General features: G+C 55.0%; 3 protein-coding genes across 3 annotated transcripts; 2 read left to right on the forward strand and 1 right to left on the reverse strand.

The window, feature by feature from the left end:
• Positions 1–341: 341 nt before the first annotated feature.
• J4E84_009399 (uncharacterized protein) lies at positions 342–1499 on the reverse strand (the record flags this gene model as incomplete). The annotated part of the gene is made up of 1 exon (XM_049391961.1): positions 342–1499. One exon carries the CDS (start codon positions 1497–1499, stop codon positions 342–344), a length of 1158 nt encoding a protein of 385 aa, XP_049240362.1.
• Positions 1500–2073: 574 nt separating this feature from the next.
• On the forward strand, positions 2074–4355 carry J4E84_009400 (uncharacterized protein; the record flags this gene model as incomplete). The annotated part of the gene is made up of 4 exons (XM_049391962.1): positions 2074–2210; positions 2260–2458; positions 2509–2606; positions 2654–4355. 4 exons carry the CDS (start codon positions 2074–2076, stop codon positions 4353–4355), a joined length of 2136 nt encoding a protein of 711 aa, XP_049240363.1.
• Positions 4356–12022: 7667 nt separating this feature from the next.
• On the forward strand, positions 12023–15510 carry J4E84_009401 (uncharacterized protein; the record flags this gene model as incomplete). The annotated part of the gene is made up of 5 exons (XM_049391963.1): positions 12023–12097; positions 13007–13166; positions 13297–14385; positions 14626–15303; positions 15356–15510. The coding sequence occupies 5 exons, from the start codon at positions 12023–12025 to the stop codon at positions 15508–15510; spliced, it is 2157 nt and encodes a 718-aa protein (XP_049240364.1).
• Between the last annotated feature and the right edge of the window lie 2108 nt (positions 15511–17618).

The following is a 17618-nucleotide window of genomic DNA, read 5'->3' on the forward strand; positions in this document are numbered from 1 at the left end:
CTGTGAACGCCTCCAACGAAATTTGATACTCGAAGATCAAAATTCTCACTCATGCGGAAAGTCAATAGGATACTCATGGGCGGGGTGTCATGCCATTTTGTGACAAACTTAGGCTATGCTATCGATATGTGCAAGCGACATGCCTTGCATACCGCAGAGGCTGCGGAGATAGCCAGTCAATTGCCCCATATCTCATATCATCTCGTTCTTCGTGGAAGTAGTATACAAGTGTCGAATGCAAACAAACAAAGAAAGAAGAAAGAAGAGAGAATCCGTAGTCAAACGTATGCCAGTGACGCAAGCCCATGCTCCTGCTGTCAGTGATCAATCGCACGCCGTGTTCACTTGCGCTTCCCAGCTTTTGACCGCGTCGTCGGTCGCGACGGAGCGGCTTTGGCCTGACTTGCTGCTGTGGGCGCATCAAAAGACCGTGTTGTCTTCTTCTTGAGCACCTTTGTAGAGCCTTCGACGCTGGGCTCGTCCTCTGCCTTCCGCTTAAGAGAGGACTTGTTTGTGTTGGTCTCGGCGACGCGGACGCTGCGTTTGAGGTCGGATGAAGGCGGTGATGGGGGCTGCTGCGTTGTTCCTTCCATCGTGTCGTCCTCTTCTTCCGCAGTGGTCTCTCCGTTCTTCCCGTTGCGCTGCTGAGCTACCCACGAGAGCAGCTTTTCTTCTGCTTCTGTGTCGTCTTCATCCTCCTCCCCACCTAGCATTGCCTCTGCCATCTCGCCTGCGATATCATCACCCGCGTCGTTGTCTGTTGCCATGCGCATCGCAAACTCGAGCAGCTGTTGGGGGTCCATGCCGGTGAGCGGTCCGCCAGTAGCAGCGAGTTGCCGTTGCAATGCTGCCAATAGCGCGTCCTGTGGTATGCCGTCTTCTTCTTGGTCCATGCCATCGTCACCTTCGTCATCGACGTCATCGTCATCGTCGTATGGAGGCGAGGCGGGCTCCGTGACAAAGGCCATCTTTGCCTTTCCTTTGCCTGGCCGCGAAGATACCGCTCCCGGTGAGCTTGGTGGTGAACCCTTCGCCCATTCTGGTATGTCTGCGAGCTTCTCCCTCCAGTTCTTGAACAAAGCATATGGTTGCGCGTTGTCGTCGAGGGTCTTGGGCTTGATTCCACGGCTCGCCTGTGAGCGCCAAACTATAGGCGAATGTCCCAGCGGTGTTGTCTCTGACTGTGTGTTCACGCTATCCTTGGCCAATCTCTTCTTGGGCGGTGCGCTCCTCACTGCCCGCTTCCTCTTCAAGCCTGCCTTTGCGCCCTTGACATCAAGCGCTTGGAACTTGGTATCATCGTAGCCATCCGACGCGTACTCGAGGTCGTTGAAGTAGTCGAAGCGGTCCCAGTCGTCTTCCATGTCCTCGTCGCCGCATGTTGCTGGTGGTGGTGAGGCGACGGCGTGCTCTGCAAGGTCGTCGGCAGCCATGTATTCATCTTCGACGTAGAAGAAGTCGCCTTCGTAATCATCGTAGTCATCGTCGTAATCGCTCATATTGGGTAGGATCGGTGGCCGTGTATGCGATCACATGCGCTGAGTGCGATCGAGGACGTCGTTTGCGATGCGATGCGCGACCGTACAGTTTCGTGGCGCGAAAGGTGGGGTGACGGCAGAGGTGATGGCAGAGGTGATGGCAGAGGTGACGACGTGATTGCGCTCCTGCGTGGTTGGGGCGTAGGGTCGAGTCGAGGTCGCGCAGTCGGGGTGAGTAAGGGTATGACGCGGGCGTGCAGAGCGCTCCTCTCCTCCCTGAGTGCACGGTGGTCATCAGCGCAACCCCAAGCCACCAATTCGAGCGAGTCGAGACCAGCGGAGAGAAGGCAACTCGGCATGTGTGACTGCCCGTGCAACTCCAGATGCCGCCATATGCTCCTTCCCTATCGAGGGGCCCGAGATGCAACTTCCGCAACTGTTTGCTACAGTAAACACGAAGCGCGCCTTCCCCGCGAACGGCTCCACGCGGCTTAACAACACCGAGGCTCCCCAAACTTCCTTCCGCCATGCCACGAACAAAGTGCTTCTGTAGCTGTTCAATCAATCTTTTTGCTCCATATACCCATTTGTGACCATGCGTGCCTTTAGAAAGTCCACTCACCTCTCGCGCCAGCTTCTTGCTACCAATGGCGCCCGCTACAACTCTACCATTGCGCCCGCTGCCAAACCGCTTACTTCTGTCCTCATAGCGAATCGCGGAGAGATTGCATTGTGAGATCCCCGACGGAATTTCATGCTTTCATAACTAACACGATTTCAGACGAGTTGGAAGAACAGCTTCAGAATACGGTATCAAGACCACGACCCTCTTTACCGACCCAGATGCTCGATCGCAACATGCGCTGAGCTCACCCTACGCCGTAAACCTCGGGGACCCCTCCGCATATCTTGATGGAGACCGTATAATACAAATCGCGAAAGAGCAAGGATGCCAGGGCATACATCCGGGCTACGGCTTTGTAAGAGCTCATGTACACGATGAGGTGGGATAAGGCTAACAGGAAGATAGCTGAGCGAGAACCCTACATTCGCAAGGAAATGTACAGATGCCGGTCTCACATTCATCGGACCACCATGGCAAGCAATCGAGTCCATGGGGAGCAAGAGGTAGGTGACCAGCATATACTCAAGCCATCGTAACTAACAAGTAGAAGTGAGTCGAAAGACATCATGACCAAAGCTGGCGTTCCCTGTATCCCAGGCTACCACGGTGCTGAACAAGACCCAGCCTACCTCAAAGAACAGGCCGCGAGCATCGGCTACCCCGTACTCCTCAAAGCCGTCAAGGGCGGCGGCGGCAAGGGCATGCGCATCGTCAACACCGAAGCCGAGTTCTTCGACCAACTCGCGTCGGCGAAATCAGAGGCGCGGAATTCCTTCGGTGACGAAATCATGCTAGTGGAGAAGTACATCACCACGCCTCGCCACATCGAAGTCCAGGTCTTCGCCGACAAGCATGGCAACTGCGTTGCGCTTGGAGAGAGAGACTGCAGCATACAACGCCGGCATCAGAAGATCCTCGAAGAGTCGCCAGCACCGCATCTGGACGAGGCCATCAGGCAGGATATCTGGGAGAAGGCGAGACAAGCTGCACTTGCAGTCGGATATGAAGGAGCAGGCACAGTCGAGTTCATCTTTGACAACGAGACGGGCGAATTCTTCTTCATGGAGATGAACACAAGATTGCAAGTCGAACACCCTGTCACAGAGATGGTGACTGGTGAGGACCTTGTGAGATGGCAACTTATCGTTGCCGAGGGCGGGAAGCTACCTCTTACCCAACAGGAGATTGAACAGAGGATCAAGGAGAGGGGTCATGCCATCGAAGCGCGCATCTACGCCGAGAACCCAGACATGAACTTCATTCCCGACTCTGGTCTTTTGCTCCACCTGAAGACCCCAACACCCACATCCACCGTTCGTATCGACTCTGGTTTCATTGCTGGTGACGAAGTATCCTCTCACTACGACCCCATGATCTCCAAACTCATCGTCCAAGGCCCGACACGCGAGGCTGCAATCCAGAAGCTTCGGGCTGCCCTAGAAGAGTACGAAGTCGCGGGCCCTATAACAAACATCGAGTTCATCAAGCGCATGTGCGTATCTCCCGACTTCGTCGCAGGCGATGTAGAAACGGGATACATCCAAAAACACCACGCTGAGCTCTTCACACCCGAGGCTCCAGCACCAGAAGTCTACGCACAAGCCGCCCTTGGCCTCGCACTACAAGAGATCTCAGCATCAAGAGGAGACGTATGGACTGGACCGCCCGTGACAACCGTAGGATTCGGCTTCAGCAGCTCATACCAACAGCGCGAGTTCAATCTCATCGAGACCCCCGCCGACGGCAAGGGCGAAGCCACAGCAACAAAAGTCAGCATCCGACAAACCAGTCCCCAGCAATTCGACATCAGCATTGGCGACAAGACATACAGCAACGTCACATCCACCTTCTCCCCTTCCAACAACACACTCACATCTTTCTACCCCCACACCCGCCTAGCAACAACCTTCATCCGCGACGAAGACCGCCTCACCCTCTTCCATCTCGGCCGCCAGTACCGCCTCAAACTCGCCATGCCAGAGTGGACAAAGAAGGCGCTTGGCGTCAAGGACGTGGCCAACAGTGTCCTCGCCCCCATGCCCTGCAAGGTCCTCAGAGTGGAAGTCGAAGAGGGTCAGGAGGTCAAGAAGGACCAGGCGCTTGTCGTTATCGAGAGTATGAAGATGGAGACTGTGATCAGGAGTCCGAGTCATGGCATAGTGAAGCGCATTGTTCATGGCAAGGGCGATTTGTGCAAGGCGGGGACTGCTTTGGTGGAGTTTGAAGAGCCGGAGGGGGAGGCGAAGGAGTGAGTTTTGTTTGCAGAAAAAAGTTGAAATGTATATAGAAACGGACAAACATGAGATTCCCAAATTGTGGTGCTCGGTTTAGGGTGTGGTGTTGAGGAATGATTATTTTTCCAAAGTCCTAGTGGTTACGACGTGTGGAAAATTGCGGCGGAGATGACTGCAAAAGCTACGACGTCGAAGCCTTACACGATACCGTAAACCATTCTTACAATCATTACGATATACATATATCTGTTCTACTGTAAGATATATCTTTATTGCAGCGTGTCTGTGTGTTGTGCTATTTCAACGTACTTGATCTTCTTCAACTATATTCGTAAATGCACCAGCACACTTCTACCCGCGCGATACTGTCACCACCTGGAAAGCTCATGCGACAGAAATCTACATATCCTGGTAACATAAATACTGGTAGGTGGTTATGATATGATACCGACATCCATCATGTTTCATTAGTACGAACCTGTCCACAAAGTGTATGGGGAGACATGAAGAGCAAGGTGTACCTATCGCGCGAGTTCACCAGCGCATCAAAGCTCTGCAACAGACAAGCGTCGTATACTAATATTCTATGACTGTATTCTATACTAATAAACGAGATACCGTAGGTACGGACGCCAGTGCGCTTGTTCCAGCACATCATCCAGTGCCATACAGACAAGATGTCGGTGCACTTGACCGTTCAAGCTCAACGCAGCAGCAAGTGGACCGTGAATCACATAACCTACGACTTCACTCTCTGAGCGTTCTACGTGACATTGTATCGCAGCTGCGTTCTAGACTCAAGGCAGCTGCACCGTTTGTGTATCGTACTTCGCAGCACCCTCAAATCGCCTCTCATTCCACAAGAGAGACCGTGGTACTGTGCGTAGTACGAGCCTGTCCATCTTTGTCGTCTACTTCCTTACCCAGGTATCAACGTCATGTTCGGCTAACCAAGGCGTTGAGCTCGGCGGAGCAGTTTCACCAAAGTCGATGGTAGGCGCGAGGGAGTGTGGAAGACGGACGAGGAAGGCGTGGGACGTAGATACGGCGGCCATGGGGTGTTGTGAGGGGGTCCATAGCAGAATCTCCTGTGTAGTAAGCATGTAAGTGAGGTATGGTGACGGGCTGGAATAGACACAGTTGTAGTGAGATATGGTGGATGTAGATGTACAAGGGATAAGACCGTAGGAAGACGATGATCTGGCCTTGTCCTTACTTGTTAGAAGCGTACTGGATCTCTCGCTCGTACTGATCGTAGGCATTGGGCTGTGATGGGATAGCTGGTCTGGTACCCGGCTGGAAAGAGTGCTCCAGAAAACAAGAGTAGTGACTAGGGAGACGTGGATATGACCTCAATAAACATCAGGATGTCCTCTGAACAGGACAGGACACGTCCTTGTACGTCAACAGCTGGCACTGCTGGCACTGCTGGCACTCATCACCTCTCTGATCAAGGCATCGCTGTGCAGAGCATCTGGACTCCCAGTGCGGATCGGATGGGACTTACTGGGCCTCCCTTCCGCCCTGGATTCCGCGATCAGTCATCGATCCTGAGCACCATTGTATGGGGAAGCCCTCCGCGGCCCACATTAAGCTGACACCCAGCGAGTCTGATCTTCACCAGGTCTGGCGAGACCACAAAAGGTTCGCGGAGCCGGTCATGGCTGCACGCATCAGCTGTTCATACTGACGACTCTGTAACGGGGCAATGAGGCCGACGACTGTAATGACGAGGCTTCCCCTCCAGTGCATCGCAATGCAGTCCGTGACTTCGAAACACCCAAGGCAGTAACTCCCCCACCTCAACACTGCAGTAGTCTGTGGCGAAGAAAGTTTCCAATCAGGTATTCTAGTCATCTCTGGTGCCGGACTTGCGGTTTACTACCCTTGCCCAACCTGTGACTGGTTGGAGGCGCAAGTTGGGCTTGCTTCAGAACAAGTTGCTTTGGGCCACTGGCAATCCCGGTAGTTGGCCTCCCTTGCTCCTCCCGTGGACCAGGAACATCCTGTGAGCAAAATTGGCCAACGGGATGACTGCCAGCTCATCTATGTTCCCCGCACACTTGCGTTTCGCTTCACGCCTCACTTGCTTTTGAGCAGTCGTTACGAGGTCTGGATCTCTCTCGGATCAAGGCGGACGGTTAGAACAACGGCAGGTTGATGCTGATCTTGGGTAGCAATCGCATGTATAGTAAGCCGCAGTGTGACGCGTCAATAGGTGGGCCGATAGGGTAAAGAGCGTTGAGATCTGATGAGAACTACAGTACAGTGTATGTTGGGGCTTGACTGTACCGACCGTGAGGGTCAATGATGAGATAGTTCGAGCCGTTAAAGGTTATCAGGCTACACAGGTGGTTGGGAGCGGTCGATGGTGTTGTCAGTCAAAATCAGGCAATCACTGACGACTACTCCTCCGATTCATCATCCAGAATGGAGCAAGCGGACCGAGTATCTCGAAACGTTCAAACTTCATGCGGCGCAATGCGAGTGTTCCAACCCGGGACATTCCTCCGCTGCGCATGTCAAGAGTGGCACACCGGTTGTTGTTATCAACGAGGGCGTTCTCAGCGGCACGCGCATGCGACGTGCTGTTAGCCAGAAAACCCTGATCTTAAGCCTGATGCGTTCCCACCAACGGCATTCCAGAAGGATGTTGCTGCTTGTAGAGACTGGACTGTGACATCTTTGACTGGCAAGATGCTCCCAGCGCGACAACCGATCCATAATTGCCAGGTCGTACGACCAGGTTGAAACAAGACGAGGGAGCCCAGGCAACCAGATCCTAGGTGAAATACAAGGCTGTTGGCGAGAGAGATGTTAGCCTCGATCGTTTGAGTTTGGAGGCGCCCGGCTGTCAATGCGGGACGCGATCTTGAAACACCAGTCTGAGTATCTTCTCGAACATGTCAACGTTTCATGAGATCTCGGTATCTTCGAACCGACAATTGCATCGCATACACTACTACAACTATGCGCTATGCGTCGGCTCGCAGGTCTTCGCATGTTCCGAAGGCGCAGAAGTATCAGCGGTACGTGGTGGTCCCAAAGCTATTTCGAGTGACGAAATATCTGTGTAAGTTTCGGGGCTGCTGTACTAGGCTCAATGTCGTGAAACCAGTCCTTTGGGATTGTTCGAGTCCGATCTGCTGTTACACGCTACACGTGGCGCATGGGGATGTAGTTCCGGTTCTCGTTTGTGGTCGCGTTCAGCGTTCTGGATGTGCTATGCGCAGCAAGGTGAAGGACGTGAAGAAGATGCAACCAAAAGGAGGCTGAGCTCGGCGCTTTGTTCACTTCACGTGCACCGAACGAGCTTACGGAGGAGATTGCAGATCGTGGTCAGTTAATTCTGCCATCAATCGACACTCGGTCGCGCCGAGATGACTTGACGAAGGCCCTCCAGTCAGGCTTGAAATGACGATATGGGAAACTGCGCATGAACAGAGCAAGCGTACATGCAGTTGCAAGGCTGTTGCGTCAGAGTTCTTGACTCGAGTTCGCGAAAAAGCATGGAGCATTGGGCGAGCACAATGGTCACCGCTTCCTTCCAGAAGGCCGCTAGAAGGATACTAAGATCGTGAAACGTGAGCCAGGGCCAATTACAAGTCGTATCTCGACTGGAGTACGCACACAGCTCCAGTTAGGCAAGCCTCAAAGTTATTTTTTTCTGCAGCGTAAGGCGGACTGCATCTGACAGAAGGGCCGACTTCGCATGGTCCCAATCTCTGATGCAATGCACCTCATGCAGTGCAGATTCTAGGACCAAATATGGATGCACGTACTGATGCTTTGCAAGAGCAATCTCTCGACCAGACTGTATGCCGACAACTCACGTACGGCTATTGTGAGCCAAATCGGCGCCAGTGACAGTGTCATGTAAGATCCGGAAGAAGGTGAATGTATGACCGAGCGCATTTGAGCCGAGATAGAGCCAGCAGTACGCACCCGCATGATATCGACATGCCAGCCACCAAGAATTCCACCGAGAAGGCCATCTCCTGATACTTTGCCAAGCGCATATCAAGAAGGCTCGCTTGTGGGTCGCAGATGGAACTGGCTGTTTCTATTCCAGTCACGCGCCTCGGAGGAATTTGTTGTAGAATTAGAACATACGCGTCATTAAATCAATGTGTTACAAGCTGCTTGGATAAAGGCGACAGATATACATAGAACGCGGGATTACACTGTCCTTCGATGTGTATGTTGTTGTGGCTTCTCCATCAAGAATATCGAAGAGGCTGGGCCCAGATGGCTGATAAGCCGAGGCGGGCCAATTCGCACAGGAGGGTGGTAGCTTGATGCAGTGCATCGGGAGCTAGCGCTGACTGACATCATGGAAAACAGCGGTTAACGTGACGCTGCATCCATCAGCCCATGTCGAATCCTTTCCACAAGTGTCCGCTCGAATCAGTGCCGCCGCAAGGCCTGGTGAGAACAGGGAAAGGACGGGAGACCGGCCGGACCTTGTTGCAGCTCGATGATATCGACTGGGATGGCACGGATCACTCCGTCTCATGATTAAAGCCGGCAGAAGGAGAGTACTCCTTGAGCCAATGAGAACAAAGCTGTCGCCTGTCAGAAGTGCCGCTTATGCAGTAACGTTCGCAAGTGAAGGCTCGGCTGGAGAAATAGCGATTTCAAAGCAGGACGAGAAGGTCTAGTCCTTCACTCCCAAATTGCGAAACCTGTGGCACTGCGGCATCTTGGGCGCGTACTCGTGTTCGGCACAATGCTTGCCTGGAGCCCACTCATGATATACCCCGGGAAACAGATGTCGGATAGACACCCAAGCTGCACCGCGACCCTCAAGGGATGCGGGAAGCAAGGTCGAGGGGGCCTGGAGATCTTCCAACCGGGTGGGTGACTGGAGCGCGCATCGCCAGCATCAAGATCTTATCACACAATCTGATAGATATTCCTGCATCGCTTCTTTGAATGTGACTGATTTCTGCCGATAGAGTTGCAATAAGCAAATGCAGGCCTAGGCCCATCACAGCTGCCTAGCCTATTCCACACGACAGCTGCCGCGAGCGGAGAAAACTTGATAATGTAAAAATGCTCGATGTGATGGGGCTCACCTGCCGATCGCTCCCCGGTCAGTCAATAAGCAGAGAACCTTCGGTAGATGAACCATCGGGGCCTGCGACCGCGCTTCGCATATCATGGTAGCTTTATTTGACGTTATTTCCACGCGCGAAATCACGAATCGGGAATACGCGGTAGTGGTAGCGGTGGTGTGCAGCATCATCCAGTGTGCAATGCTGGCGGTGGGCGAGAGACTTGCGGGACGAGTCGGATCCATGTACGGTAGCGTCGCGCACCTTGTACCTTGTGATCGTCGACCGTTGGTGCCCAGGCATGTATCCCTGCTTCCCGCGAGCGGACAACGGTGTGCAAAATGTGGTTGGCCAAAACGATGGCCTGTCAACCAAATAACCGTACGCGAAGGCAACAAGCATGACGCCCTCGCGATATTGGGCGTGATAGAGCTTTCTTGTTCAACGGTTATCATGGAAGCGACACCACGAACGGAGTTGGAGGCTGTTGTAGAACCTGGCGGCGGGCGACGCGCGAGAATGTCGACGAGCCACCCCAGCTGACCTTGGCCGTCATGCACGTCGCCGTCAGCCGTGTTTGCACCACGTTGCGGAGACACACAGCTAATCATTACATATGGGTGGAGTGAGAAGAGCAACCCGATGTAACACGGCATCGTTTTCGCTGACAAGATCGACATGGCTATGTCCACATCTTGTGCAACTAGTGCAAGCGTGGCTCATCGTCAAAGCGTGAAGAGGCGCCGCCTGAGGGTGTTCAGGAGCAGTTCGGCTTGCACAAAGTTGGCAGTGAAGATTTCGAATTGCCAGATCCACAGTCGATGCGCATGCTGACGGTGAGAGACTGAATGCGCGCGCCCTTGTGCGCCGCGAGGTGGGCGACGAAGGTAGTCAGCAAGTGTTGTGTTGTATCGAAATGTAGCGGGCGGCGTCAGAATAGAGTTGATGGTCGCTCGGTACCTGACCTATCTCCCTTGTCGTGAACAAGGCCAGCAAGCGTGCTCCCAGGGTGTCTCCGCACTGCGAACGCCTCGCTCGGAACTTTTACAAGCCCAGGTCCCATGCTCACGATCGTGACAGGGAGGGTAATGCTCACAACATGGAACGGCGCGCTGTTTCCAACGCGATCTTCTCGAAGCCTGGCAGAGAGACATGCCGAACAGAACAGGAGTTTTTGTGTTGGTCGCGTCTCGTGTTTCAGTGCGCATGTGATACTTGAGGACAAGCGCGCAGAAGCAGGCTTGAGACGTCCGAGAAGGGCACGGCATTACAGCATTGAATTGACGCCGGAAGCGATGGAGCAAATGCACCGAGACGGCTGCAGACGTGTATTGCTATCGCGATGGGCCAAGCGGCTATTCGCCCGGATGTTGTAGCGGAGTTTATCGACGCGTGTTGCTCGCGTTGAGCATGAGGGCAATTTTACTGGGAATAGCCACAGCAGCAATTGGATGGCAGGGCTGACTGGCGCATTGAAGGCGGTCCTGCCACGATGCGGCCCCTGAAGCAGCAGTTTGCTCGGTGGCATGGCTCCGCAGAGGTTGCGAACCCGACGTCCCAGGGCCGATCAGCGGCGATTTGAGCAGGCAGCCCATGACCCGTTTCCCGAGAAGCATCTCCGTGTGGCAGCATCAGGCATGGCGGTGCCGATCAGGCCTCGATGGCGATTGGAGGCTGCGGGCGTGCATCGGCCAGTCACAGCGGGCGACGTTGGGGGCACAAAGAGACATGCTGGTGAGCCGTTTTGGGCGTCTGCTCACCGGCGCCACGGGCCAATGGCGTGCAAGACGGCGGGGCGCTGGGCTGAGTGGTGCAACTGCTAAAACGGTCGACTAGCGGCGGTGAATTGGACTCGAAGGACGCGTCAGAGCAGCGGCGGGCGGAGCACCGTGTGCCCTGGGCGAGATGAAATGGCAGAAGCAGCAGGTGGCATCGTGTGCGAGCTATAGCAGGCCGGATTAAGACGCCAGGTGTGCCATGGGTGCGAGGGAGGTACCGCGGGGTCGCGACTGCCATGTCGAGGATTTAGCCGAGCGAGGCAGGGGCGACGAGCATGCGACGGGCAGGCGCGATGGGCGATGACGGCAGCTGCTATCAGTCTCACGTCGCGAAGGAACCGCTAGCTCGTCCTCGAGTGCTGTCTTTTCGATTGCTCTGGGCAGCAAGCCCCCACACGCCGAAAACCTGACCGTCACGTGCTCCACCGGACGCGACAGCGGGCAGCAAGACGACGCGCCTTTCGATCAAACAGCAGCTTCATCCTCGCAGCAGCACCCACCCTCCGCGACGACATCGCCATCGACCAGGGCTATTCCGCCGGCGATCCCTGATCCCGGCCCCTTCGCATCCGCGGCTTGGGCGCTCGAAACAGCTGCTCCGTCCGAGCGTGCAGCAGAGCAGGGAGGTGGCTGTTCCAGGTTGATTTAACGACCGACTCCACCCTCGGCCCTCCCACCGCCTTTGCAGACTCTCCTCGCTGCCTTTCCCTAGACGTCGCTAGCGCCACCTGCTCTGCGCGTGAAATTGCGCAGGCCACGCTACTGCATCGCTCCCCAACCCTCGTCCACCGCTGCGCCCGGACCCTCGCAGCCCGGATCCTTCGACGTCTACCACCGCGCAATAATAACAATGTCGCAGCCAAAAATCCCAGATAGGGCCCGCAAGTATAAGGAAGACCCGGCGCCTGTAGCGTCGCAAAAGATGGTGAGTTGCCTCTGCTTCCTTGCACCCCCTACCACGCACGCTCGACCACCTGCATCATCCCATACACTCGCTACCCTCCGCTCGCTCCCATCTTGATCGGCCCTGCCGCACCCTCGACCGTTGGAGTTTCGTCGTGCGCGTCGCAGAACCCTTCCCTAAACCCGTCACCGCCGCTGGTAGCTTCACCCTCGCGCTTTTTGCATGCTGCAGCAGCCACTGCACGTCGCGGCCACACATAACGAGTTACCCCAGCTCCGGCGCGTCTCTGCCTACATGGTATGCCCTTCCCGCCAAGCAGCCCTGCTACCCAAAACCCGCCTCCCCTGTCGCACTTGCCAAAGCTTTCCTTGTCTCCTCTGAAGCCAGTCCAAGCCTCTTGTCACGCAGCCTACCAGCAGCGGAATCCCTGCCATCCTAGCAGCCTTCCGCTCCCACCGCTGGTCCGCTCTGTGTTGTCAACGTTGCGAAGTCCCGCCCTGCTTTCTTTAGTCTGCCCTTCCCATCCTATAAACTATACCCTACCGTCCTGTCTTTTTCCAGACCCTGCCCCTCGCCTACCACGCTGCTGCTGCACATCCGTCGCTACACCCTAGCCGCCCAGCCAACCACAGCGACCCGCACCCCCACCTCTCACTTTGCTTGCACCCCCAGCCCCGATCACCACCACAGCACGTCAAGTCGACGCTTGCTTTTTTATCTTTGTTTGCCCCCAGCAGCCTTACTGACTGGCTGTCTTCTTAGCATCATCCCCACTCGGCTCAGGGCTTGCCACCGCCTAGTCACCTTCCTGTTCACCACCCTAGGCCTGGTGTAGTCCATCAACAACATCAACACCAGCACCATCCCGACTCTCCACACCAGTCGGTGCCTTCTCAGAGTCCTGCACAGGGCCACTACCCATCACCACAGCACCCAAACCCCCAGGGCCCGCCGCAGCACCAATCGCCCTACATTCAGCAGATCCAAGGTCCCCCACCGCCGCAACAGCAGCAAGAGGTTCCCTACTACTCCCAGCACCACCAGAGCCCCTACAGCACCAACAGTGCGCCGAGTAACTACTCCTCCTCAGGTATGTTTTGTTTTTGTGTACACAAATCACCACGCGTTTGTCCATGCGCCCAGCGCATTAATGACGCCTCGACTTGGATGCCCCCGTCGTATATCCCCCCGGCGCAAAATGGAATTCTAACAATTCGCAGAAACCCCAGAGCTCATGGCGGCCGCAACAATGAACAGGGGCGGATATCCTCCGATCTCATACCACACCCCGCAGTCAAACTCACCAGCATCTGTTCAGTCTCCACAGCACGACCAGCACGGCCGGCCAATCTATGGACAACCGCCCAGCCAGATGCCTCAATCAATGTACTACACACCCTATGCTTCGGCGCCAGTTCCCCAACAGTCACCCTACCAGCAGCATCCTTCAAGCGCGCCACAGCAACCAATGGCGACGCAATCGCTGCTCATGTCCCACCAGCAAAGCCAGCAGATGCAGCATCAGCAACAACAGCAACATCAGCAGCATCATCCCCAAACTCCTGGAATGACAGGAAGCCCCAAGCCGCGCATGTCGCAGACGCCACTTCAACGGCCACCGTCAGGACTCGGCCCGCCTCAAGCCCCGCCTCAAGGCCCTCCCGTCGGCACCCCCAACATGCACGCTGGCCCTCCCGGAGGACCCAACGTCAACCCTAATGCCGCGCCTGGTCCCATTCCTGCCACCACTCCCCTAGTTGTGCGACAAGACCAGAACGGTGTGCAATGGATCGCGTTTGAGTACTCTCGCGACAGGGTTAAGATGGAGTACACCATCCGCTGCGATGTCGAGTCCATCAATGTTGACGAGCTGCCGCAAGACTTCAAGACCGAGAACTGCGTATACCCTCGCGCTTGCTGCGCCAAGGATCAATACAAGGGCAACCGTCTTCACTACGAGACTGAATGCAATACCGTCGGCTGGGCTCTAGCGCAATTGAACCCTTGCCTGCGCGGAAAGCGTGGTCTCATTCAGCGCGCCGTCGACAGCTGGAGGAACAGCAACCAAGACCCCCGACTGAGGAGCCGACGCGTGCGCAGAATGGCCAAGATGACCACCAGGAAAGCCCAATCGGCTAACCATGGTAACCACATGGCTGGACCAGGTGGACCAGGTGCTCCTGGCGTTCCCAACTCTGCCGGATTAGCAGCACCGCCCCGACAACCCAACATGGGCATGGGCGGCCCTCAGATGCACCATCACCATGATGGACCTGGAGGGCCCCACGGAGGACCAGATGACGTTAGCGGTATGTTTCACCAGATGTGATGTGATAAGGCGCGATTGTTGTTGGCTGTTAAATGATACCTCTGTCGTTCTTTCTCCATGTACATTACATACTCCTTGATGTAATACCCCTTCGATACCACTGCCCCATGCATGCTTGCATATATACCCACCCCATAGTTACACATGTTTTTGGTTCAGCAGCGCAGGACGGGAAGTAGAGACATGTTTGGACGTGCAAGCTAACTCTCTTTGTGTACAGCCAATGAATACGGTGAATCACACACTCACCATCACCAAGCGCCAAACGGTCAATCATCATCACCTACCGACGGGCGGCCCGCTCAGAGCTTCTACCCGAATTACCCATCGAGCGACTCCGTCGCAGGATCCAGCGGCATGCCGCCGATCCACGACAGCCTGAGTCACCCTCCGCCTCCATCGCACGCAGCGGGCGTGGCCGTTTCAAAGCAGCAAGAGCAAGACGAAGAAGAGCGAAAGCTAGCCATGTTTGGCGACTTACCTGACTCAAAGCGCCGCAAATTCATCCTTGTAGATGATGCGCAACGAGGAACTAGGGTTCGCGTGCGAGTTACTCTCGACACGGTCAAGATGGAGGAGATGCCTGATTCTTACCGCAAGTCCAACTCGGTATTCCCTCGTAGCTATTTCGCTATGCAAATGACCTCTCCACCTGCCAGCCCTCGTGGCAGCAAGGTCTTTGCTGACGAGCCCGATGTTGAGAGCGACCCGAGCTTCCCTCTGGCTGGCTCTACTGTTGTGCCTGTTCCAACGCTGGATGGCGAGACTCGTGTGCCGAAGCCGCGTCTTACTCGTGCGAAGCGGTCGAAGGAGATTACGCTCAATGATCTTGGCTACCGCATGAGCTGGAGCCAGAGTCGTGTTTTCGCAGGAAGGACACTGTTTCTGCAAAAGTCTCGTAAGTCAATGGCTCGGTATGAAGAAGAACGTTTTACTGACCTTATCAACAGTTGATGCCTACCGCAACAAGATGAGAAGTAGCATGATGGGCCAAGGTCAAGATGTGACCCAAGTAGCCCCACATTTCGAGACTCGTGTTGGAAAGAGGCGGTGGAACGAGAGAATCGAGAAGAGCAAGAAGGCGAGGCGCGATGGCTCTCCTTAAGAAGTCTCAGGCCACATGCTCCAAACGGATGCCCTGGTTGCAGGCAGCCGCCCCGTTGACCCACTTTCTCGGCACTTGCAGGGAGCCCCTACGAACGACCGGGGTTGACAACCCTTTTCGACTCGGCACCAAATCCTTCGCGACAGGCCCGGCTGTTGCTTACACCCATGTTTCATCATGGCTGTATTGGGTTTCAGACTGGTCATCCATCTGCCGATGACTGCTTCTCTCTTTTCGATACATCACGGCCACCCACCACCGTCTTGATACCCGTTGACAAGTTATGATCTCTTGCGACATACTCGGTCGGTTTTCGGTCTGTTCTTTTCTCCCTGTTTATAGCGTGTTGAGCGATCGTCTTTTGTGCGAACGGACTTTGGCGCCTGCGGTAAAAAGAGACACGGAAGCATCTAAAAGCATGACTCAGGACGTTGTCTATGGCATGAGGAAGGAGTCTTGTCGGCTATGATTGCGTCTTCGGATATGTTTATATTGCGCATGTTTTGTGAGTATTCGGTAGATGGGCTAGTTGTTGCTACCCTGGACATATAATAGACAATTCAAAAACAAACATGCAGTCTGACATTAAGTGATTTCTTGCGAGTGTTCGCAGCCCGGCAAAAGTCCAGAGTAAATTGCCCTCCTCCAAACCTTGGAAGAGGCGTTTTGTGTATCATCGAGGTGACCCGGAGGATGCATCCCAGATGCAGCCAGCTGACCAGTTCGCCCGCAATCCTTCAAAGCACCGAACGAGAAGAGAACCCACATGAACCGCTCAGTAGCCACTCACGATCACTTACAGCGGCACGGCACGCAAGCCTTTCCATGCATGCTCGACGTGATATTGTCCGAGACAAATAAATCACGTCGATAGTCGTTCGGTCGACCTACTCTCCCCTAGGGACATCCCTCCCCCATACGTTCGCAAAGCGGAAGGCGGACAGGTGACAGGCCGGGAGAGCCTGGTCTCGCGTGGCTGAATACCACTCATGTCTACGCGTTGCGTGCCTGGTGCCTGACTACCCAGCTCAGGCACACAAGGATGATTTGCTTTTATGGGTGGGCAAGGTGTGGGTAGTAAGGGGCGAGGGGGGCGCACACAACAGGGCAGGGTATCAAAGAAGGCCAGGCACACGACGGCAACGCAATGCAATGTTGTGCGACGCGACGCGACCCGACGGTTGTTGGGGGTGGTGGGCAGAACAGGCTGATTGCGGTTTAGACACGATTGCCGGAACGGCTGGCCGTTGGAGACCGAAATTACCCATGCATGCATGTGGCATGTGGCACGCGAGACGAGGTACGCGCGGAAAGGACCCCAACCAACCCAACTGCTGCCAACCCCCCCGAAGGCGTCGAAAACGGTAAAACTGTTACGAACCTAGGAGTAGTCGGAAAAGGGCCCCTCCCTCCGTCTTCCAAAGCAACGCAAAAAAACTCTCCGAAGTTGCAGCGATGGTGCTTGGAGGGCATGTCACACTGGGCGGGATATGCCTAGTTGGCTTGTCAAAACTAAACCAGAGATGGGCTGACATATCGTCGCTTTTCGCGCTGACGGCAGTCCCAAGGCTCTTGGTATACTCGTGTGTGAAACAGATGCTTTTCTCCGTCTGCGCACTCTACCTGCAACAATTCACTTTCTAATCGACGCCTTCTGTCCCGTCTCGCAGTATCCCAGATCAATCCTCCGCAATGCCAATTCTGCGACTACGCAACCTACATCAAGGACTCGAGTCGTCCTGTCCACTCGCGGCCGCCCCGATGCTAATACTAAGAAGAACCGAACTCCCAAGACCTTCTCCACTGCAAGTCTGCCAACCTAGAAAAGTGAACTAACTAATCCGAACCAACTACGTCGCTAGCTAGCAGCTACTCCACTTTCCAAAAAAACTCCGGGCACCCAAAGCCAGCCAGTCACAAGTTGGTAAAGCCCACTTTCCGGCACTAAAACAGCTAACCTGACGTTAACGTTAATCTTCGGCGCGACTTGCCAAACCGTTGAAAGTATTAGCACCGCGACCGTTTTTCCTGCGTCGTTGGTGCTCGTTTCCCCGTCTTGGCTCTCGTGTGCAGGATGGTTGATTGAGCTCGTCCCTCCTTCTTCTAAC

Source organism: Alternaria hordeiaustralica (assembly GCF_023758085.1).
Source record: "Alternaria hordeiaustralica strain BMP 2776 chromosome Unknown scaffold_28, whole genome shotgun sequence".
In the NCBI taxonomy this organism is placed as follows: Eukaryota; Fungi; Ascomycota; class Dothideomycetes; order Pleosporales; family Pleosporaceae; genus Alternaria; species Alternaria hordeiaustralica.